At 41.2% G+C, this 25,431-nt stretch overlaps 1 protein-coding gene across 1 annotated transcript; it reads right to left on the reverse strand.

Moving 5' to 3' along the window:
• Positions 1-96: 96 nt before the first annotated feature.
• Positions 97-18,808, reverse strand: LOC127357715 (oxysterol-binding protein-related protein 3). Its single transcript, XM_051390099.1, has 22 exons — positions 18,717-18,808; positions 11,967-12,158; positions 11,601-11,717; positions 10,580-10,633; positions 10,377-10,490; positions 10,045-10,197; positions 9,811-9,901; positions 9,521-9,624; positions 9,276-9,365; positions 8,984-9,143; positions 8,728-8,852; positions 8,493-8,624; positions 8,084-8,177; positions 6,528-6,763; positions 5,671-5,808; positions 5,077-5,140; positions 4,527-4,605; positions 4,266-4,410; positions 3,460-3,604; positions 3,216-3,342; positions 1,622-1,744; positions 97-896 (listed from the first exon to the last, which is right to left on the reverse strand). The coding sequence occupies exons 2-22, from the start codon at positions 12,027-12,029 to the stop codon at positions 800-802; spliced, it is 2,451 nt and encodes an 816-aa protein (XP_051246059.1). The 5' UTR covers positions 12,030-12,158; positions 18,717-18,808; the 3' UTR covers positions 97-799.
• Between the last annotated feature and the right edge of the window lie 6,623 nt (positions 18,809-25,431).

The raw sequence follows: 25,431 nt of genomic DNA on the forward strand, positions 1-25,431 counted from the left end.
CAGTATATTTCCCTTATAAATATCTGAAAATATGAAACAAGCAAACAAAACTCTGGCTTATCCATTAAGTACACAAAAGCAAAGTGTGACACAACATAACTTATCCATTGTACAGTTTATTATCTTCTTTGAACATGGAGTATTATTGCTGTTTTCCTCATTGATAAATATTATCCACAGTCTTATGACAGTCATGACTGATTATAACAAGGCAGCAAAAAAGGCTGAAGTCCCTTCTACATAATTAGAACCTCTCGTCAGCCACTGGTTTAGGTCATGAAAAAATCCTTCAGTCATGATGACGACTGGATGGAGGAATGCGCAAGCACGTTGACCTTTTGAACTTTCACTTTTACTCCAGTGTATTCCACATATTATACTGACATCATCCGAAATAATTTTTAAAGTCTCTGAATAAAAGTGAGTTTGCATAACTGCTTGATTGAGTGAGGCACTGCAATAAAAAGGCACTTTGGTAAATGCTGAGATGCAACAGGACGTAAAGCTATACATTTTTAGTCTATACTGACGCTGTGTAATTTACAATTATGAAAATGAGAGGAGAAAATGTACCCTTAAGGAGAAACATAATACACAAAAGAAACAAAAACATCAGAAGTTCTACAGGCTCCACTCAATCCTAAAAGAGGAAGCAGAAAGTCCATTTAGGTTTGGGTTAACATGACATGGAGTGACTCATGTTAAACGGGTCAGGACACTTGGAGGCTGGTCTCAGTTCAGTTTTATACTTCCCTCTACATGATAAGTTGTAGTGGAGAGGTTTGGTTAAATCCAGAGGTCACCACAACACAGGAAAGTCCATTTTAACGAAGCCAGGGTCTCTGCGCATTTCCCAGTATGTGTTGTTGCTCACCCATGTGTCATTGTTAGACTTCCTGTCAAGACAACACAAATGAAATCTGTTTTATGATTGACACATCTTGAACAATTCATCACCCATATTTAAATTAAGTGATACCTGTCAAATGTTTAGTGTATTAAATTGCCACATCAGCTTCCAGAGTAATGTTAAATATCTATATTAAAAGGGCCAGTGTGTAGGAATTAGTTGTATATAGCGCTGAAGTTGCAGATTGCGACTAACTGAACACCACTGGCATCTGTATTTGATGACCCGGGAATAAGACCGGGATGTGAAGTGTGTAGGAAAAACTACAGTGGTTGCGAAACTCGCAAAAAAACGTCCTAAATCCTCCTAAATGTTACACACTGGACCTTTAAAAAACGTTTTTTTTACAACATCCAGGAATGTGAGGGAAGATTTTATTCAGAATTTTCTGGGTGTAACTGCAAGTTAATGATGAGTAGACCATCCGAGGAGTGATGAGGCACATACAATTTTAAATAAACAATGAAAAAACAAGAATGACCCATTTTGTCATGATGAGTCCAACAGTTATCTTAACAACCCAGTTTGTGCATCACAAGTCTGCAGACTGTGACAGTCACAGACATTTATACCACATGAGACACAGTGGCTGCTATGGAGGTGATCTCTGATCATATGCAACCGACCAATCACATGGAAAAAACGCATGCAAACACCGTGTCGGATTGCATACAAAGACATACGCACACAACCAAGAAAACGGCAGCATACTTGAAAAAGCGTGGCTGGTGTGTCATGTTGTTGTCCTGCAGCACTTTCCTCCTCTCCCTCTGGAGCTGCTCTATCCTCTGTTTCTGCTCCTCGGCTCCTTCTGTGTTTCCCTCCTCCAACAGCCTGGACAAAGTACACAAAAACAGTGAGTCAGGATAGGAGACAAGAGAAATGTGGTCAGAACGCCACTGCTTCGCATCACAGTCTTTCCCCACACAATCAACTCGAAACAAGGAAAACTTTCTTTCGCTCCGTCTGGGTGGAAGCTAGCAGGCAGTCGCAGCTGACTTTGCGTTGCCGAGTCAATACAGCTCCTAAATGTTCCGACTTTATACTAGAGTCCTGCTTGAGTGACTCTCAGAAATCAGCTCTGGTCAGGAAAGGGTTTGCACACTGCAGCGGGAGAAAATATGGCATTATGTTGACTATGATTATAACACAGCTGCTTATAGACCTTTCTCACAGCAGACATTTTGACGTGTCAGTGGGGAAAGCACAGGTGTTACTGATGACTTGAGAATAACCCTTTTTTTGACCGAAAAGTCAGGAACTAAACAAGGAACAAAATGTCCCTTTTGAACATTCCCTGTTTGCATTGTCAAATGCATCTGAAGAACCATTAAGACTAGGCAGATTAAAAATTTGACAGCAGCATTTGAAATTAAATTTTCACACACTTTTATGTTCGAGTTAGATGCAATAAATCCTACAGGAACTAAATTTAGCTCCTGGTTCCTCTGGTCAAAACGCAGGTTTTAGTTTGTTCCTCAAAAGATTCTTTATCCCCTGGGATAGTTCCTGAGGCGGAAACGCTTTCAATAGACCTTTTCACAGCCATTCTGAAATGTAATAGTAGGGTAAACACAGGTGTTACTAATGATACTAATTAAGGCTCATTAAGGTGTAGCAGAGCTTTCCCAGTGAGCCAACATGCACAATAGGAGCACCCTGACTCTTAATAAGTATCACTGGTAACACCTGTGTCCCAGTAAGCCATGACAGTCTGACAGTGAGCCAGCATACACAATACAAGGACCCTGAAACTGCAGCAGCTAAATGAAGTGCAATCGTGACACCAGAGGTTATCCTGCTGTGACATGCCTTGTAAAACATTTTCTAGTATTACAAGGATTGATATTCTTTCTGCACTTGTGTGAACTAATTTGGGGAGGTTTCCATTTAATAATCTTTTATATGACTCTTATTCATCCAACCTAATACATATGAAAACTTATTTGTTGAACAAAGGGGTTGAACAGTTTACTACAATAAAATCTCTACATGAGTGGACAGAGATTCTTGTCACTTCATTCCGCTCTATCTAAATTCCCATAGTCTGTTACCATGGTTACGCTCATTATTTCAGACATTTACTGCTTCACAAAACATGGGCTTCACCAGACTTCGCCCACAAACTCATGTTTTTGGCCAAATGGTCTGATGGTCAGCTTTAATGCCATTTAGACTACATGGCCATCTGTACAGGATATTAGACATGAACATAGAGTTAAATACTAACAAAATTAATAAAGTATGAAGTTTCTAAAGACAGACAAGCAGAAATCCACATTACAGACATATAAAGAGTGCTGACCTCTGGTCCGGCCTGAAGCGTGTGTCTGTGGGGGGCAGCAGAGGTCTCAGGGTGGAGTCCAGCTCATTTAACTCCACCGCAAACTGGGTGAAGCCATAGTACTGCTCTTGGTCCTCTGGCATGGGGTCTATACATACGCACACATAATAGCTGTCATGTCATGTCAAATTCAGCTTTATTGTTTGATTGAAGTGCCGTGGTGTAAAAACTTCATAACTGACATTTCCAGGCACTAATCACTCACTTGCTCTCCAGATACACGTGGCAGAGGGTGGTTTTCCTTGAAAAACGGACTCGTGCCATTTTCCAAAAATGGAGTGTATAACTTTTCCATTTGAATCTGTAACTACGCCCTCTATCTCGTTCACTGTAGAGCTCCATGATCTTGCCTAAAAAAAGGGGGAAAAAAGAAGTAAATTATTTGTGTAAGATGGAAGAAATAAATTACAGGAAATGAAAGCAGACGTCTTATGTATCCCATTTAACACTCACATAATATATACTGAATGATTTATGTCAGTGTTTAAGAAAACTTGATTCATTCATTTGAAAATTCAGTTTCTATCTTTGTCCAGAAGATGGTGCTGTTTACATTGACAGCAATGATCATACTGCATACTGAAAGTAAGTGTGCCTGTTTGAGTAGGCAGCACATAATTTAAGAAAACAACAGTAACCTTTTTTTTAATGAAAGAACAGATTTTCTGTGTTAGTTCAGAGGAGGACGGAGCTTAAATCAGGTGCTTAAAGCCAGGCAACCGTGGTGATTACAAGAGTCTGACAGAGGTTCATGTGAACGTGACAAACTAATACATAGTCAATAGGGAGAAACAACAGTAAGAGTTTGTTAAGTACAATTAGGTACAGTTCATCTCTACAATGGCAATGCATCCTGGAACTAAAGATTTCTTTCTGCTTTGTTAAGCCATGAAAAACACACTTCTTTTAATATCAATTGTAAAATAAAGATCTGCTTCTGTCATTCACAATTGGAGCACAGATACTCACAACAAAGACAGTCATTTAAATCTCCTAAATTAGTTTCCTAACCTTGACAAATGTGATTTTACACTGGCAGACATCACTGTTGATATTTTTGATGGCCATTTCTCCGTAGTGTTCGATCCAGCGCTGGCCACTCAGAATGTTATGGATGCAGGACGTCACTTTGTTCCATTCGTAGTGATCCCCAAACCTGGTGAAATCACACCTAGTGCTTAAACTTACAGTCTATACTGTGCACAAAGACGTGGACACTCGTATATAACAGTGCGTAAACACACACCCACACACGATACATAAAGGACTTACGCAGGTAGTGTGACATGGGTGGTTCCCATGGGAACAATTTCCATGGATTTGCCCCAGAATTTATTTTTCCATCGGACATCTGAAAGAAACAGATCACGAAATAGGTTAGTGCTTGTTATATATATTATCTTAATTTAAATCATCAAGGCTTGATGTGGTCAGTTAACAGCAGTGCATTTTTATGAATCAGTGTCTTTATTCATGTGCGCAGGGAAATGCAAATAAGGAACAATAACAGTCAGTGGTTAATTTGATTTGATAAACATACCAGATTTGAAAGTTTAGTGGGGTCACATTAGTTTAATCTGCACAGAAATTTGTTACAGTATGTTGATATTGAGCACTTAATTATCATGTGATGGGAAGTTACAATAATTACCAAGGCCACATGAGGTTAAATGAGGTTACAACCTCAATTTTTTACCTTAAATGTAATCTATAGCGTGTGACAAACAGTCAGAAATTAAAGGTGTGGCGGCAGTGATGATCTACAAGTAAGCCCAGACAAACAGAGGGGAAATGGGCTCTGAACACGCTCTTTCCTGCTCACCCTGCCAAAAAGTGAAGTTCCTAGAATCGGAGTGACATGCTGACACAGGCGGATGATGACTCACCTGGGAAATGGAGAGAGGAGACAGAAGATGAAATAAGGGCACTTAATCAGAAGCTTTACCAGTACACACGATAGCTCAGGAAGTTGTATCGTGAATCAGTCAAAAACAAAAGGGAGGAAAGGTGATCGCTATAACTGATCATCCGCTATAAACCATTACTACATTTATTTTGAGGGATCAGTAATTACTGTAAACAAAGAAGAAGAATGGAAGGTTACTGTACGACTTCACTGCTTTATATTGTTTGCTACTAGATTGGATTTTGTGAGATGTTTTGTGAACATAGAACAGGAAGAGGGCGCTGTTCTTCCAGTGAGCAAGACATTTCACTTAATTACAGAGATGCTGTATGCAACACCTTTCATTTGCAAAAAAATGTCTGTCGAAAACATGATTTCAATCACTTTACATTCAGTACTGTATAATAATTGCTTAAAGTGAAGCAAACTGAAAAGTAATCTATCGTGTGACGGGAGTGTATTCCCATGCAGTGAATAACGTGTGTGTGCTGTAAACCATGTGACTTCTACCTGTTCAGCTATAAACCTGAAGCTCTTATCAGGTCGGTCACACTCGTACGTCTCTCCCAGGACGGGGTTAAAGGGTTTACTTCCTGCCCGATGGTAGGAGGATGCATATGCAGTGATTGCAAATGTAGCAACGTACACCTGCACAGATAATCAGAGAGGATGAATTACACAAAGCACTAGTACGTTTGTCTGCATGAGGTTATAAGCATCACTGTGTGTGACACCAGTTTCAGACTTGAACTGTGTTTACATGGAACTATTGTATATTTATGTACAATACAGTACATCTATGTGTATGTTCATACATGCCACAGGTGGAGATAAATGTTTGTATACAAGTATAATTCTTACAACATATTAATACCATAGAGAATGTAGGGATGTGACACTTTGTTGTCTTTGTAACTACTCTGTCTATCTGACCATCTGACCACACTTGTACTTTAAATAATCTGGAATAAAAGTCTTCCAAACAGGACCAGGAAGAAAAAAAGCTTCCTTCTTGCAAAAATGTTTATTGAAAGCTCTAACAGAAGCGTTCACAAAGTTAAAGATGAACATTAAAGTAGCGTTTAAAAAGCTGCCTGAGGAGGAGCACAAAGCTTGAAACTTTTTATTTTGCTTCAGCTACTTTGATGTTCATCTTTTCATCTGTTCATCTATGCTTGTGCATTTTAGTTACAATATGCACATCAGAAACACGAATAACTAATTGTTATTGTTTATCTGTCTTTTTCTTATCAAACAGCAAGTGCACGTGTAAATGATCATGTGAGACTATTTTGTGCATGTGCGTAGGTGTATTTAGCTCTTGCAGGTTTGTATTTGCAAGATTATCAAGTATAATTTCCTCTAACCATTCGCTGGTAAGGGTCATGGGTCTGGTTGGCGGTGTCCAGAAGCTCACTGTACTCCAGCTCCTCACACAGCCTCTGCAGGGTGTTGAGTGGCTCATTGAGCTGTACTGGCATGGCCACCTTGGATAGGTCCTTGCCAATGTTGTTCCTCAGGATGTTCCACAGGCTCACGCTGCTGGCGGGGCTGGGAGAGGGCAACGTGGAGCGCCGACGAGCCAGGGTCACCACGCTGCTAACTAGAGGGGAGAAATGTGGAGAGAAGACCGGTGAGACAGGAAGATATTATAAAGGGTAGTGACAGTGAGACGGAGCATGTGCGAGCTGAAATGGGAGAGAGGAGGTGAATGTGTCTTGAATGTGAAACACATCGGATGTCAATTTCTGATGTTTAAAGCTGATTTGATGGAGATGAGGCAATGAGGTCATGCTTAAAGCCAGCTCTGAAAAACTGAAGCTGTATCAAATCTATTTAAGTGGAGCATTGTGTCCCATTGTGGTCTGGATGCTGTTTGAGTGTTTTTTCCTGACAACAAAAGGGGAAATGGTTGGGGAACTGAATGCCGTGTTTTTTAGATTTTGAAGGAATGTTTGAAATCAAATATAAAAAAACAAAACATTGACAGAAGTGTTAGCCTTTAATCAGCTACAATCCAAAAATATTCATCATATTGGCATAAAACCCATTCAACGCAGAGAAAATTCTAAATAAAGACAAATACTGAGATTAAACAACCAATATCTTGAAATTTTCCTTCACCTCTCTCCCTGCAGACGCTCTAATTATACTGTCTAAACCAGATGAATCCAGATAAAACCATAATTTCTATTTGCAACTGGACAATGTCATTAAAAGTCCAGTGTGAAACATTTAAGAGAATCTACTGGAAGAAATTGACTATAATATTCATAGATATGTTTTCATTATTGTATAACCACCTGAAAACAACAATCGTATATTTTCTACCTTAGAATGAGCCGTTTTTATCTACAGAGGGAGCGGGCCACCATATCAAACCACCATGTTTCTACAGACAAACTAAAAACTGACCACCGTAGTTTCTCCTACACACTTGGAAGGCTGAGCTGCATTTAAATGGTTGCAATATTTAACTTCACCCCTAAATGCCACTAAATCCTACACACTAGTCCTATAAATATTTTTTTTTTTTCTGTTTTGTGCTAGCTGGTGGGTTTATGGTTTATGCAGTGAAAATGTAAAACTAACACCATCTGCAGCAGTGCATTAATGATGCCAGAACACAGATGCTTTGTCAAATACTGCATGATAAAACATCGAAATGAGTTTGTAAACGCGTCTGGAAGTTGGTGGGTAATCATGTACAACGCATTCTCAAAGTCAGCTTTTTCAAGGATTCCAGTCATTTATAATTTATCTGATGCTGACACTTTATGAAAAATACACAAAAGCAAACAGAGCTTAGTAACAGTTTTCTTCAAGTGCACAAGACAAACGAGCTCTGTCTATTTTGGACAGAACACGGCCGGTTGATGTATCCAAAACACATAGCTGCACAACTTGCTACTGTATCATGTACCAGAGTTGTGTCTCTCACTGCCTCCCTCGTTGCTGTAGGTATCCATGGAGACGCTGTCGCTGACATCACTGATATACGAGTCATCGTCAGACACCTAGAGACATAAAATCAATGGCAAAAGGTCAACGAGCGACCAGGATATAGAACCATAGGACAAAAAATATAACAACCCAAAAGTCGTCAGTCAGCAGAATAAAAAAAATGTTTTGGCTTCTCTCAGTTTTACATCCCTTTTAACTGAATATCTTTCACTGTTAATCAAGCAAAACAAGTAATTTGCACATGTGACCTTGTACTCTTGTAATTGTGAGGCACAATTTCCCCCAATTTCTGACATTGGTCTATTAACCAATCCATTTGGCTTTAAACATAGAGATAAGCAAGGGGATAAGGTAGTACAGTGTCTTACCTCATTCTCAGAGGAGGAAGAGGAGAGGAGGTACTCCTGAGCATCAAAAAACTCGGATATTGACTCTGGGATAGATGCTTTGCTCTCATTGGATGCCTGGTGGACCAAGGAGTGGGAGCCACCTGTACATTCCTGATGAGAATAAGAAGTCAGCTGAGTGAAAGTGGACCTGTGGCGATAGGTGGAGGACATTTAAGGTGTAAAACCAAGCAAACCCATGATTCACAACACTCACTGAGGCATAGGCGGTCTTCAAGCCCATGACTTGCGATGACTGTGGAGCCTTCAGGTCGATGGTGTGCCTCAGTCTGTCTCTTTCTGCTACTAGGGAGCTAAAGGCTGATTTCAGTGTAGCGTGGACTGGAGAGAAGAAAATGCCAGAAAAAAAGAGGGAGACAACAAGTACAGAGTTGTCATGGAAACTATCTTACCATATAGGAGCAAAAAATTTTTTTTCTATCTAACCAGCAAACACCCAGGCAGGGACTCACTGTTGTTGGCCAGCCTGCAGAAGTCCTCCTGCAAACGGGACACGTCAGTAGGTGAGTCTGGGGATTCAGGACAGACTTCCTGGGTGTTTGACTCAGTGGTGGAGAGGTTGGGGTTGGAGGCGTGCAGACGAGGGGACTGGGAGGAGATACAGCTGGGGACCTGGTGGAAACAGAAACAGAGAGAGGTGAAGAATTGTAAGCTATTATTTCCCCTTCATTCCCACTTTTGAAAGATTTTGAACAATTTTTTTAAAATAATTATCAGCAGAAAAAAGAAAAGCTGCACATGTACCTGTAGTGTGGCTTTGGTTTCTTTGCCATTGTTTTTGGATCGCCACCTCCTTGGCCTCTTCTCTTTTTTGGGGATGTCATAAGTAGACGCCTGTGGTACCACAAGAAACAGAGGTATACATTAATTCAGTGAGTAAGATCATTATTTTACTTCTTCCTCTCTAGGAACATCAGCCACTTTTCTAATATATATCCACAAAAGTTGTCTAACTTTAACTAGATAACTTTATGTGTTACTGTGCTTACTTGTAGTGCACTAATGGCCGGGGCTGAATACGTGCGGTGGAGGACCTCCATGCTTTTCAACAGCAGGTTGAGTTCGAGCAGATACGATTCACATTCCTCCAAGTCTGAGTGAAAGAGAAGTTATTACTAAATGAAAAGTTTGGGGGCATGCTGTCACAGTGATAAGAGATAAAAATATGAAAGATTCACTGCAGTGAGAAACACTTAAAGACACTGTTGACAAGGTAGGGCAACAGTGAAGTCAGGAGACAATTAGTGAGCAGACAGAAATAGACAAAACAACAACCAACCTTTGCAGCACTTGTCCATATCACCTGAGGAATGGAGCCAAGAACTGACTTTAGCCTGGTGGACTGACGCCTGCTTAGTAAGAGTGGCCCTCTGTTTTACAGGGAGAGACAGGTGAGAGAGGATGAGACATATGCAACCTCTCATAACTACATCTCTGCAGCGTCAGATTCAAGGGGAACAACAGAGACGTTTTTTTTTTATGTTTCCTACAAACGAGCAGAGGAACAACTTACTTTTCTCATGGAGTCATTGACGGAGGGCGAGGATGAGGCGTGGGGGTGGAAGAGGTGCCTCTCATGGGGATACATGGCAATCTCATTCTGCCGAAACACACGGTGATGACGCAGCTTTGACACCCACTCCTCAAACAGCTCCGGAGACTTCACCTGGGTGGCAGAAAAGTCAAATTAGGAGCAGTAACTTGCTGTTGTGTCTTACAAAACAGAAACATTAAACGAGAGAGGATGTTCATGTAGGTGTTGATGCATTTGTGTACACGTATATCTCTGACAGATGGCACTGACTCACATTGAGTTCAACAAAACTTTGTTAATATAAGTCATACCTTTAAATGATAGATATTATCTTCGGTGTCCAGGTCGATGCACATGGCTTTCTTCTTGATCGACATGACAGAGAGGCCGACATCGATGCAGCCATGAAGCTTTCCCTTCTTCAGCTGTGAAACAAAACACTTTGTTAGTGTTTGTCTCTATGTGTAAGTGTAAGAATAACAGACGATGATGGCGTTCTTGAGGTAATACCTACATCAGGTCCACGCTTTGCATACTTCAAGATGCCTTTCTCTAACACGAAGTATCTCTATGTGGGAAGAAATCAAACTCAATCAATATTTATTTTACAAGATTTGGATGTTTTCACTTCTTGTCACCTTTGAATCATACGTTTTTTGCACTCTTTTGGTTATACAATAGTTAAACACGCCACACCAGTAAAAAAAAAAAGTTAAGCAGACATGGTGCAGTTTTCCCCTGCCATTAAAATTTCACAACAGCAGCAGTGACATAACTGATCAGCAGTCTTGAGAATGACCATGTACAAAGCAACAGCTTACAAGCACACCTTGCTCACTTTAGTTTTACAATAAAAAAAAAAGAATGCGCTGATAAAGCACTTGAGGCCTTCTTTTCTGTTAAAATGTTGCCTATTAAAGTGGCAATTCAGTCATGTTGCAAGGCAGAACTTTCCAGGTATGTATGAATACACTCACAGGGAAGAAGAGGGGGAGGAAAATGAGTCAGGGTTACAGTATAATCAGCTGGGAATTACAAGAATGGAAAGAAGGAAATACAGAGGACTATAATGGTGAAGAGGAGGAAATGTGAAAATAGTTTGAGGTATTAAAAGACAGCAAGTCAGGAGTTAGACATTTAGGGTGGACTAAAAGCATTTCTGGTTCAATCCTGGTATCATTAAAAAAGACATTACAACCAACACCTGTGTACACTATTGCTCTCAAATTGCATAATTGTAGTAATTCTTCACCAAAATGAATATGAGGCCTTTTCGAGCATCGTCTATCCTTTTGAGAAGCACACCTACATGTGATGAATACAATGCAAAATAGTAAAAAAGGAAAAGTCTGCTTTGCTCTAGAGTTTAAAAACTTAAAACAACTGTGGGTTGCTATCTGACACCCCTTGTATCAAAAGCAATCAAGTTCAGAGTGAAAATAGGTTCAATAAAAGGCAGCTGCAGTGTTCTATAATAAGAAGTGTTACAACACTGTTGCTGTCTAGGGCTTTAAAGGGGCTGCTGAGGTGCTTACCTTATGCCATCCCTTCATGGGCCATTTCCTCCTCTTGAGCACAAAGCCCTCCTGCCTGTCAGGCTCCTGCATATTGGCAGGAGCCCCCCTGAGTCCCTCCACAATTTCCCAGCTGTCCTGGAGGGAGACACAGGAGCAATACTGCACGAGTTAGACGGACAAGTGAATGTCTTGAAATTCCTTGATATAGCACATAACATAACACAATCTTAACATGTAAACATTACACATATGATCATTGCAGGGCAACAGTGTCCAGCTGTAACATTAACTTATTATTATTAACATTATTATGAGTATTATGTAACAAAATGAAATGCAAACAAAAAACAAAATCACATACATTAAAGGACCACACGCACACACCTGGTTATTGTCTTGCTTAGAGGAGCCGCTGCTGTCACTATGAGTGGGAGATGGTGACGTCATCTTTTTGCGACTTGACTGCTTTCTGCCCACCGTTGTCTCGTTTCTGTGGAAACCGCAGCAACAGAGATCACAGCAGAGCTGCTAGGAGCATCACTCTGACCTTTGAAGGCCACGCCACCACAGTCAGCGCTGCGGAGAAAGGTTAAAATGAACTGATGTCAGAGCAGCACAAAGGCTGAGCTTATTTTAAACAGAAACGTAACAACACGCAGGACCAGACAGGAGGACTTACTTACTCAATGTGCGTCAGACTAACTTTGAAGAGGGTAAATCAGGGAAAAAAATTCCCAAAGTAGCTTTGTTTTAGGGAAGCTTGACACAAATATCTCAAACAAAAACACGAGAGGCCAATAATCCCTTATCATGAGTTCTCACACACACACACACAGTTCAGAGTTCAACTTGCACCATGTGAATTCTGATATATTGTGTGGACAGTACACACTAAGCTCAAATAAAGTCAGTATTTATGACCATGACGGTACCATACAAGCTTTATGAAAAGGCCCGCTTGTAAACAAGCATGTGAGAGCAAAACTCCCATTATAATGTACAGAGCATCATACAAACAAAGCGATCATTGAAAAATAATAAGATAAGGCTACTTCTATTTGCATGTGCCAGGTAACTACCACATAGTTAATGTGAAACTACTGAAATACTCCATTAAAACAATAAATGGATCCTTTCAACAGTTCAAGCAGGTACATGTGTTTTATAGGCACAAGTTCCTTGTATATTCAAATCATATATGTCCAAAATCTATTTCTAAAACACTAAGAAGCTCATATACTACATAAACATTTAATGCTCACTCCATCTGCATACTGCAAAACTGAGAACTGAATCCTCGCAGTTTCACCACTGGCTGCTTTCAACAGATTTAAACTTCCCCCATCCTCCTCCTCCTCCTCCTGTATCAGCACTTTAGATTTGAATGTGAATTTTGAAGGTTTCTTTCATGTGGTGATAAAATGTCGTGTTTCTGAAGCCAGGAGGCTTGTGAGGTCAGGGAAAGCAAACTTGCTCAGATTTGTTCTGCAACACTAACACGAAGTGTGTCATTTTCCCAATGAATTGTTCAAACCTTGTCCTAAGTGAAGTCATATTATTGTTTGTTGATATTCATGAGCAATTTCAAAATTCTGCTGTCTTTGCTACACATTTTAAGAGGTTTCTGTTATGTCTCTACATAATTACAGAGATGTACTCCACATGTTTATGGTACACAACGTTCTGACTATGATGTAACATTCATTCCTCTCCTTGCCACAAATGACATGCCTCGACCTGGCCTATGTAATACCTCTACGTTAGTTTTAATGCCACTCCCTTTGGACAATGATCCCTGTCTGTACTAAACTCAGGTGGGTTTGCGTGGACGTGTACTGCACATTTGAGCAGGCCGGGCACATCCCTGTCTGGTGGATTAACGCAGTGAGAGAAAACCTGTGTGGCTTTATGTGTGTGCTCGCATTGCAAATTTGTGTAAACTCTTGTATTTTAAGTACACTGCTAACTATATCCTCTGCAAACGGTCTGGTGGATGGAGTGTGTGTTTGTGTATTCTGTGGTTCCCAAAGGCCTCGCTTACAGGCAGTACCATACCCAGGACATGAGTCATCAACAGGAAAGAATGTGCTCCGTGCCTCGATACCCCCCGACACACCATAACACACAGCTAGCTACAGTCAACACTGGGCTAAAAGCAGACTGAAACACACGGACGTCCTACTTACTTCACGGCTCTGGAGCACAGACTAAAAGTACAGACAACACATTTGAGTAGGCTTCAAATGATAAAGCTCGAATTTAGCTCATCAAGCTGTTATGTTCACACTTTACAGGCTGTGGCATGCCTGGCTTCTTCAGCTGAATCTGCAGCTTTAGATATAAATCAGGTTCAGGAATTTATTACTCATAACTCCTGCATACATCTGTGTAAATACATTTGTATGTAGTCTCGACTTCAAACAACAAAATGTGCATCCAACCATTAACCATTATGTTTTGGCATGTACTGTGGGAGCCCAGGGCCTCAATGGTAAATTTTCAGCTCTGCTGGAATTCTTGGGAAGAACCCCCTTATGATTAGAAACACAATAAGCGGTGAGTAAGGGCAGCAGCATCAAGCACCACTTTACATAACACACTCAGCCCTGCCTTTAATTCCTCAGCCTCTCCCTTTTTCACACAACTCAGCAGCAAAAGTTTGCAACAAAACACTTCCTTTGAGCAAAACCTCAAAATCTGCCACTGCCTCGGTGCACAGATTTGAAGTGTCACTACCAGATGACGCATCCCCACTTCACTAGCTTAAAAGCTCCTGTAAAAGCTGCGTGTTAGTCCGGGATACTATCTGCCATAGATGAACTGTAAAATCTGTAAATGAAGCTGGTAGATGTCAGTCCCGAACATCCAGCTGAGTGCCCTACTTACCTCGCCTGAGTGATCACTGTAGTATTGTACACCACTGTGCACTGTAAGACTAGAAGTGCTGGGGTTTTGCCTTCGGTGTTACGTAATAGGAGTCAATCATTAATGGCACAACACCTTGTAAATGATCTGTTACGATGGAAAGGGGTCATTCTTGCGGCAAGGGCCAATGCCACAGAGTCACAAGGCCCGAATGAGGGAATAAAAGGTTTAAAGGTGAAGGAAGTGACTACTTTGTGTGTGTTTCTGTCTTTTTTTTAACATGTGCAAGCATTCGTGAGATCAGCTAATGGCAGGAAGGAAGTAATAGAGAAGATGCAAAAGAGAAATTAATTTGTTTTGTCTGTATATATGATATTTTGATGACAGTGGGTCCCACACAGGAGACCAAAAGGTAACATTTTGCATATCATAAGTGTTGTGTGGTCTAACAACCAACCCATGCATAGTAAATTAATCTGACTTGGGTATGCTCTTCTTTCTTCCCCTCTAGCATGTTTTCTGTTTCACTGCAGTGAAGGAAAAAGTACCTACAACAACCTTAGAATGAGAACGTCTCCTCTAAACTTCGCTCTTTAAGACGGGACTTCAAACCAGGTTTCTAGGGTAAGAAGACCAGCTTGACATTACGAGACAAAAGCAGAAGTGCAAATACACACAAGAGCGGGAATTAGGCTTCTTCCTTCTACTCATCCCATTCCTAGTTTAGCCTCCTAAAATGGCGCTAACCACTGGTGTTCCATCAAAGCTTTCACTTGACAAACATTGTGCACAGTCAGAAATGCACTGCATTGTTTAGGACTGCGGCTTTTAAGGGCATCATACAACAAAAACTCCAACAACAATAATTCAACAAATCATTAAGTCGATCCTTTTTGAGTTGAGCATGGCTACAGGCAACACATATTGTGTATTTACGGCAAGCCCTGTGGCTTTCATCTAGCAAAGCCGCGTCTGTTGTTCCACCGGTTTCCATGACAGGATCGCAAGACAACAGGGCTGAAGCCTAAGGAATTGTCAGGCTGGAGTTTCCAGTCCTAGCATGACAAACACACAGACATTGACTTAGTAGCTAGTCCATCTGCTTTCTGCCTATACACACATTCTTGCAACAGCAGGACTGCCATCAACCCGGCAGTCCACATAGTATATCCTCCACATTACTGGCTGACTGGGACTGCAAAAAGGTCCTCACAGATGGCCCATCTGTGACTCTACCTCCAATAAAGCTTCAGAATCTTCCGGTTGAAGCTTATTCTCAGAATTATCTCTAGTTAAAGCTGTGCATGATCCACTGATTATCAGACTCAGAGCTGGCAAAAGATGCTTTAAATAGACTCACATCCGGCAAGATTATCTGGCTACTTCATACATCAGCACCAAAACCGTATAACAAAATGTTGCGGCATATGTTTGAGATTGGTTGGTGGCAGTACCACTTAGCTTATCTGACGTCTGACCTCATGTCTGACTGAGCTTTTTAAACAATATTTTTTTCTACGAGCGCCCGTGTTCCTATGTGCAGGCAGAGAAAAACTAATGAAGGCATCAACGAGTGATCAAAGAGGTAAAGAGCTGCCCCAATATGCCATTCAGCAGTCCGGTTGTTTTCATGTGCACTTAAAGAGAGACAGAAAGAGAACAAGGCTGAGAACCAGCATGCCCATAGATTCTTGACCAATGTATTTTTGAAAAGCCGCATCACAAAAGATGTCTTTCTGTCTCGTTCCCGCTGAGACAAGGGACACTTTGTGTTACAGCTCAATCACGGGTTGCTATGGATACAAAAAAACCAAGGCAAAGGCAAGAATATATTCAGTTTGTTTGTTCTTTATGGGAAATCTGAGGGCATAAAACATGGGGCTATTTATAGGACCTGTGCCATTACCAGCAGAAACATGATTTCACATGAGTCTCAGTGCCGAGCGGCCGGCTTGACTGGAAGTAGGGCACAACATCCTATAACCTTATAAAACCATAAGAGATCACAGGCGGGCTATTCTCAGAGTGGCCACTTGGTGTATTAGTCAAGGCAGGAGTGCTCTGTATTTACCAGCTTTTAAGTGGGTGTTGTGTAAAGGAGAGAGTGACACAGAGATAACTCAGTGAGTCACGTCAGCCACGCTGGATGTTTACGCCCAGAAATGTTGCAGCAGGAATAAACATTTTGGCTGAACTGTAATCAGCTCACTGAAAGACTTCATTGATTCCAGAGGCGCAATCCTCTGTTTGCTTTCAGATCCTGAGAGCGCAGAGGGGACCGGCTGGGAACAGCGCCCCCATCTCCATAAGTCAGTAAGAATCCAGTCTCAGTGTCTTGCTCAAGGGCACTTCAACAGGGCAGATACATGCCAACACGTGGGTTTAAACCCACACTGTTGGGTTGCAGGGCAGCCTCTTACTACGACTGCTTTGCTCGTGCTACAACACATCATTATTCTATTATCAATAATTCTGGCAATTATTTTCTAGGTGAAGTGATTTATCATTTGGTCCATAAAATTTCAGAAACATCAGAAATTCCCTCTGTGATGTCTTCAAATGCTTTATTTTGTATGACCAACAAACCAAAACCCAAAGGTATTCAGTTTGAATGATACAGTGTTAAAAAATGACTTCCACAACTAATTGACTATTGTAATTATTACGGATTAATTTTCTGACCTATCAATTAATCAACTATTCATTTCAGCTCTAACTCTGCCTGCTAGGTGAGACAGACACACCTGTCAGTAGTTCGTATAAACACTTGTATCTTTGTCCTCCATCATTATTATAATGTACACGTAAGGTTATTACAGCTTTATGAACCAGCCTCAATCTCAGTTATTAACAAACAACTTCAGGGCTACAGTTTATACCAGCTTGGCACTGGGATTGAAATGCATGCCTACAGGCAATCTGTGAATGGCACAGTGATAGCGATTCCATCACCACTCATGCATAAAATGATCCTATCTGGAGTAAGAGGTGCAGAGGCCAAGTATTGATTTACAGTATAAAAAAACCCAAAACAAAGTCACTCAAGCACCACAAAAGCCTGAAGTGAAAGTGCTGAACATGATCATGTCACAAATTAACTACAAATGCAACCAACCATTATTTTTATTCAGAAACAGGGCTGCCATTGACAGTATATATAAGGCTGCAACTAACAATACTTTTTTATTGTCAGTTCATCTGAGTATCATTTCCTCGAATAATTGATTAGTTGATTGGTCCACAAAATATCAGAACTAAGAACTAAGAACTTTTGATCACTGTTTCCCAAAGCAACATGCTCAAATTACTTTTGTTTTTGTCCACATTTATTATCTGACAGGTAATCCAATAATTGTCTAATCCTTGCAGCTCTAAAATAGTGACAGAGTCAGTAGTGACAGCTTGTTTTATTCAATTAACAGTCAATTACCCAAAGATATGTAATTTATTATTGTTGAAGGCTAAGAAAACTAGCAAATTCACATTTGAGAACATGAATTCTCAAGAAATGGCTTCAACTATTAACTGATTACCAATTAATTGATTCATCATTTCAGCTTTAATAGTGTAACATACTGTCCTCTGTACTGTACACAGGTTACATATAAAACAACGGCTACTGCGGAGTATACTGCGCTATATATAAAAACCAGAAAGCAACTTTGAATGAATGTCTCCCATCAAATCAGACCAGACTAGCAAGACTCGACCCTCACTATAATCTCACTATTCATTACAACAAACACCGAATACCTGTAAGAATAATAGTTTTCTTATGCTGGGGATTATGTCAGCGCAGCAATGCGGATCGGTTAAATTAAATAGTCATTACCGGGGACAAACTCCACGGGGAGAAACCACAGGTGTCCCGTTTGAATTCACAGCCCTGCTCAGTTCCTGTTGCCAACAGCCAACACAGCAATTCAAACTTGTCAGCGCAGACAAAATGTCCCATATATATCCCATGTGGTCGTAAACCCTGCGCTCACACAGCCTCGACTAAAAAAAACAACAGCCCAAACATCTCCTCAAAACCGGCACACGGAGGCTTTTACACACCAATTCGCCACCAAATGTCACAAGGAAGTCCATTAATAATTCTATCGAAAGCGATATTTCACTTCAGCGCTGAAACGCTCAGCTGAAGCACAACGAAAGGAGCGCTGTCAACTCTGCCGCTTAATTCAAACGGAAGCTGGACAACAACCGCAAGAAAACATACAATCATTTCACACGAGTTATCGATATGAAGGAAAAGGAAATGCTTACGGTTCCGTGGCGAAAAAGCTACAGCATCCTAACAGTAGAAAAGATACAGTACCTGGCTTTAGGGCTACTGCTCCTCGTTTCACTGCTCGAGCTTCGTGGAGGAGGTGGGGCTCGCGCAGTGGGCAGGGGTGACTGACGCGTCGCCCAGCCAATCACAATCGAGGACACAACTAGAGGGGCGGGCGGAGGAGGGGTTGGGCGGACACGATTTTGAACTGAGTGACGTGACGAAAATGTTAAAGACAGGAAAATACAATCCAGGTGAGAGTTTAGCGTCAGACAATGTGAGTGTCAGGTGACCTCCAGCTGTTAAAGTCACGTAATGTCGTGTTATTACGTGGTTTAATGAGCCACTGTGCGGAAATGTTGTATGTTTCTGTTTTATCCGCACTCTCAAATTTGGTTTCAGTGAGGAATTTCATTTTCACATCAGCTCTGCCTTATTAAAAGCTCATTATAAGCTGCTTCATTACGTGATATATTTAAATTGCAACTACCCAAAACAAGGGTAGCTTGTTTCAACAGAGCAGATACAATGCCGCTTGTCTTTGTAAACCTCTGACCATAACAAACACCTTTGTACTACATAGCCTAAAGGCAAAGCTTTTGAAAAACAAGTTAGGCAATATCAGAGGTCAGATAAAGTCATGGAGCATTATCTGACCTCTGATGTTGCATATTTTTTATCTTAATGTAGCAAGCTCCCACCTCCAGAAATATTAGGTATGCAATTACAATTGTTTTCTTGATGTGCCTAAGTGATTAATCAATTATCAAAATAGGCCTAGTTGCTGATTATCCTTCCTATCAATCAACTAATTGGTTAATAAACTAATTGTTTATTGTTGTGGATTGTACAACATCAGTTTGTTCATAGGTAAAAGCCAGTGGGCACTGAGATACAGTATGTCTTAATAATCTGTCTGCTCCAGTGACAGATTGTTTGCTGCTGTTCCTCAGACATCCTGGTTGCAAAAGATGGCTTTACCCACAAGTGCTGACTGTTTTCTGAAAATGATGAGTAAGTGAGAGAAGTTGTGTGATTGCACCCAGACGGAATGAGTGAGTGGGTGAACCAATGAGCATGTGTTTTTTTTGTGTTTCTACTTACTGTTCGTCTTTCTCTGATTAAGTAATGCTTCTCACGTCTTCTTCAGAGAAAGCTCAGCTAAATCCATTCACCTCTCTTGTCCTTGTAGCACTCTGAACCACCTTCATGCCTTGGATTTGTTTACCCAACAAAACAAATTTTCTCCTTTGCATGGGCACGAGGCTGTCACTTCCTGTCTGGGCTTATTTCTATGGCAACAGAGGGAAGGAAAAACATAAAATAGGGGGAAGAAACGTCTTTGAAAGAGAGAGTTGGAGTTGGGTGTGTCCAGAAACTTAACACCGACAAACTAATGGCTGTATTTTTGGAGTTTAGAGGAATGTCGGCCTACTACGTCAGAACTGACTGACTGTGAGAAAATGGATATTGATTGCTGACATGCAGAGGTGTGATGCTGGAAGTAGAACAGATAGGAAAAATAGGTTGTTATCAGTGTTTCTATCACAGATCTTTTCATGATCAAACCCAGGTGGCTTCCGTTGTACATACTGTACCTGAGTAGTACAGCACCCAGGGGACACACCCTGGCATACCTTACAGGAGACAGACTGAACCACGCCTGTCTACACACACAGTCACAGTAAGGTACCAAACCTAAAAATGTAGCAGGCATTGACTGCTGACTCTCAAACATTTTCAACTAAAAGCACAATTTAAGTGTTACTTAAAAAGGGAATAATTAGGGTGAGACAGTCATAAATAAGACATTGTAATTGAAGCTGATACATAACACTTGTAAGTCTGTGTATGCCAGGATAGCTATTTATATCCCCTATCACCTTCCTGTCACTTACACACAGGGCATACACACTTACTGTACGAGCAGATTATGTATTACAGTGTCATCTATAGGTCAGATATGGTTACTGCACACTGAGCAGCTCATATTCATGCAGGAAACTGAAACGCTGCTCGCTGCACAGCTGCCAGTGCTGCTGGTTGTCAGTGAGCTCATGTGGACTTGAGAGACTGAGGACATGGGTAGTGTGAAGGGCCCTAATGCTGTTTAAACTGCGCAAGAAAGGGGGGGGGTGAAGAGAGACAACACCCTTCACCTAGAGGACCTCTGTCTTAGAAGTCCTTGAGCAAGACACTGACAGGATCCTTGTTCATGACCTCTGATCCTAGCCCTGTGTGGGGCCCTATTAACCCCCCCTTTCCCCACTCTCTGTGTATTGTATATTTGTATTGGTGCTCAGTAACTTGTTTAACTTGATTAAGCACTGTGTATTTAGTGTAATACAACATGTAAGTGCAATATTGATATTATTCCCACGTCTGTACGGTAAACATGAAGCTACACCCAGCAGCATCTTGTCTTTAGCACAAAGACAGGAAACAGCTGTTTAATCCAGTTTTTTTAAGCAGAATGCAAACTTCATTATATGTTGTTTGTCTAACCTCTATAAAAACAGTGTGTAAAAAGACACATTATGGTTACATGGGGGGTTGTGTGCTGGACTGTCTCTTGGCCAAGCTTCAGTTTTTGTATGGATAAAACAAACTAAAAATAACATGTTAATTAGTGAGCTTTTAGAAGTGCTGGTAGGTGGATTTTGTTGCCTTAGGACACAGCCAGCAGTTGTTTCCTACATCTTTCACCCCCTTCTCATTCAACACATTCGTCTAATGACAAAGCATATTTATATTTTAGCGTAGTTATTTTATTTGCACCTTGCTACTGGCGGTAGCTTTAGCATGCAGACGTGAGAGTGGTATCGATCTTGTAATGTAACTCTCAGAAAAAAAATGGGTTCCCAAAATGTCAAACTCTTCCTTTAAAACTACATTTTAAACAACCTCAATATTAGGCAGTCATGTAGATGTTGTCTTAAGGCCCCTATCATTTCAGTTTATATTGCGATGCAGCTGTGCATACACATTAAATACCAAATTTGCATTTAATTAAATTACCCAAAACTAGCTAATGCCTGGAGTCTACGGGGCCCCTGAGTTGAATGGGACCCCAGTTGGTAATCCAGCCTTACTCTGACCCCTCTGTGAAGGAAGGAGGAAAGCAAAAATAAAGTTTCTCAGAAATCATCAGCACTCTATTACTGTACTCTTGCCTCCTCATGCTATAATGTTCCATGTCTGCAGAGGGCGATGTTGCTCAGAAGCAATGCAGTGTGGGGACTCAAAGTCGACAGCTGCAGATCAGATGTCTCAGTTCTTTAAATTACTGCCTGGCGACTTTGTTTTAATGACTCATAAAGCCAAGTAACATTTTTTGTACTCTTGTTTGTGACTAGTTTTGCATTGTGTTAGCTTGAGTGATGCTAATCCAGAGTCTGCATGTGCATATGTGCGTGTGTTTTGTGCTTGCTTTCATGTTTTTGTGTGCTCATGCAGCCTTGAACAGCCTATAACAGTTTTCAGGGTGTTTGAGTTGAGTTTGAGTGTTATCTTCTGTGCAGCTCAGCGACCTTAAGATCTTAAAGCATTATGTTCACTCGGTGTCATTATGTGATTGAGGCTCATTAAATGCATGCAGACAGTCTCTATCAAACTTGGTAGATCAAAGGGTTGCCCTCCCTATCACACACACACACACACACACACACACACTATCCTTTACACTACCCTCCTTATTCCTCCCCCTTATCTCCCCCTCCACTCTCTCCACCCTTTCAACAGGGCAATAGCATGCTCTCTAATTTTTTCCAGATGTCAAGTGCCTCCCTTCCTCCTTTCCCCCTTTCCAGTCCCTCAGTTTTTAACTCTCACAGGGTCGACTGAAACCATGGAAGTTAACCCTCCTGCCCTCCCTTGCTCTCTCTCTCTCTCTCTCTCTCTCTCTCTCTCTGTCTGTCTCCCCCCCCAGGCATGGTCGACATATTGGTCTCAATGACAAAACATGACCCTGAGAGGTCAGGTAGGAGAGGCTGGAGCTCTCCCAAAGCAGAAAGGAATGCCGAAGCAAATGCATTTCCCACATTGCATGATGTGCAAATGTTGTTGAAATAAGCCATGGAGCAGTTTCAGAGCGCCAGATGTTTGTGACATGCTCTTTTGCTCTGATTTGGATGAGATTATTATTATTTTCTGTGTGCCCAGAGTGATGATTAGTGGAGAAGTATATTTCTCCTGCTTCAGCTGGACTCCTTCCCTCCATCTTGCCCTCCTTTTCTACTTCCTGTGATGAGAACCAACTGTGAGGGGGAGATTGTGGGAATGTGGAGGGTTAAGCATGGGACCCAGGTGTTCCCTCCACTTTTTTTCTATCATTTATGTACATTTAGATGCAACTAAAATGTGGCTGCTCTTCCACATAACATGCAGGGTTTCTTCAATCTCTGCGCACAGAGACATTTCAGTGGCGCTGCAGACACATGTTGCACAGAAGGGACAGAGTCTCTTTCACCATCCTCCTCTAAGTGCATAAACACTCTCACTCATCCACTCACAAACACACACGCCGTTAATGCGTGTGAGCGTGGACTAGGTCTATGATTCCCTGCTAAAGCACTTAATGATCCCAGCAGCTGTTGCTCATGTAAACTTTCCTCACACAAAAAGACACACACACAATCCCACCAATTCATCACCTCTTTTTCTTCCTTTTGCCTTGCACAAAGAAACACATGCATGCTCCTAAATAAGCAAGAGTGCACACACACGCACACAGATGCACAAATTGACCCACAAACGCTTTCCAACTCTGCCACACACAGGGACAATCTGTTATTAGTTTGAACTATTTCCTATTGATTGAGAGCTCTGTCGGAGGGCTAATCTGAGGAACAAAGCTGCTGTTAATCTTCATTGTGGCCCATCCTTTACACTGATTACCATGATAAGCCCCAGACATGTGCTAGTTTCATGCAGTATTATATTACCAGGACGTGTCCCATATGGACTGTCTCTCTGATGCATGTTAGGCCCATGGGGAAAAGAGAGCCGCTGAGATCCCTGCACTCTGAGATACAATAGGATGCACATGTTTCTACTTGCACAACTTCCTACAAGTTTGGGACTGTGTGTGAGGCTCATTAGTCCCTTAGACTGTCAGCCCTGCTGTGTGTGTACGTTGGTGCATTTTTGTATGTTTTCATGTGTGGTATACATGATAAATGATCACTTCAAGAGAATCACCTACTGTGTTTGATGTTATTTTCTAGTCCTATGTGTACATGTACTTGTGAACATTTGTTTTCTTGCCAAGAGTTAGATGAGAAGATTGACACCACTTTTATGTCTATACAGTAAAAATTTAACTACAGCCATGAGATGCATAGCTTAGCTTAACATAAAGACTGGAAACAGCTAGCCTGGCTTGGAGCCTGGAGATAATGTGTTAATTAGTGAGCTTTAGAAGTGCTGGTAGGTGGATTTTATTACCTTTGGACAGAGCCAGGCTAGCTGTTTCCCCTTATTCTAATCTGTACGCTAGCCAGCTGCCTGTAACTAATATTTACCATATATATATGGGAGTGGTATCAACCTTTTCATCTATCTCTCATCAAGAAAGAGAGTAAGTGTTTTTCTCAAAATGTCAAACAAATCCTTTCAGAAGGAGTACCTTGGTACAAAATTGCATAAATTCATTGTTTAAGGGTGTATTCACAGATCTTGTTTTGAAATAGTTGTTTCGAAACCAGGAGCGTTTACCCCCTTGGTGAACAAGGGGATGTGGGACACAACAAGCAGACCGAGAAAAAGAAGAAAGGGTGGTCTCATGTTGACTTTATGTTTACTCCCAGCATTCTAACATTGTATGGTATGGTTGTATGTGTTTGAACTGCTCCAAGCAGTAAGTTTCAACACAAAACGATCTCCACTCTGGGTCCATTTACTTACTTGTTCTGGGCAATTGATTTGGAGTAAAAGGACACTTATTAATTATCATAATTTTGTGTCCTGAAAGTGGTGTTCATGACATGAACTTTTTGGAATTTTTAAGGGGCACTATAAAATGGATACATTTGCACACAAATAAAATGGTGGATAAAAAGCACAATATCTCCTTTTGATATATAGTGGGGTAAAAATGTAGGTCACAAACTTTAAATACTTGAGTAAATGGATTACTTTCCACCTCTGCTGTGGATACAGCTTATAAAATAAAACCCCTGTATAATGATTCTTACTATTCCTTTTATAAAAACTGACTTTATTCCTCCCTCTACAAACACATTCGCTCTCCCTCATTCATCGAAAAGCTGTTTCAACACCTCAAGATTGTGCAGGAGAAATGTAACACTCCTAGACGACCTACATACGCTGCAGCATCAGCTCATTTACATGCACACGCACACACAAACTCACCTGCACTGACCTGGATATTCTGAATTTCATGCAGACATACTACTGCGCACGCACACACACACACACACACACACACACACACACACACACACACACACACACACACACACACACACACACACACACACACACACACAAAATGAGTCAGTCCCATGAAACAGGCATGCTCAGGTGCAGACAGATATATCCTACAAGCCCTTCTTTCTCTCTCTCCCTCTGATGGAATTAGGTTTCTCCCCCACATACACACACTCTCTCTCTCTGCTGAGAGACTGAAATGTCATATGGCCAGTTGATTGGACAGTTAGAGGCCTGCCGGGGAGGGAAAGAGGTGAT

Source organism: Dicentrarchus labrax, unplaced genomic scaffold (genome assembly GCF_905237075.1).
Source record: "Dicentrarchus labrax unplaced genomic scaffold, dlabrax2021, whole genome shotgun sequence".
Lineage (NCBI taxonomy): Eukaryota > Metazoa > Chordata > Actinopteri > Moronidae > Dicentrarchus > Dicentrarchus labrax.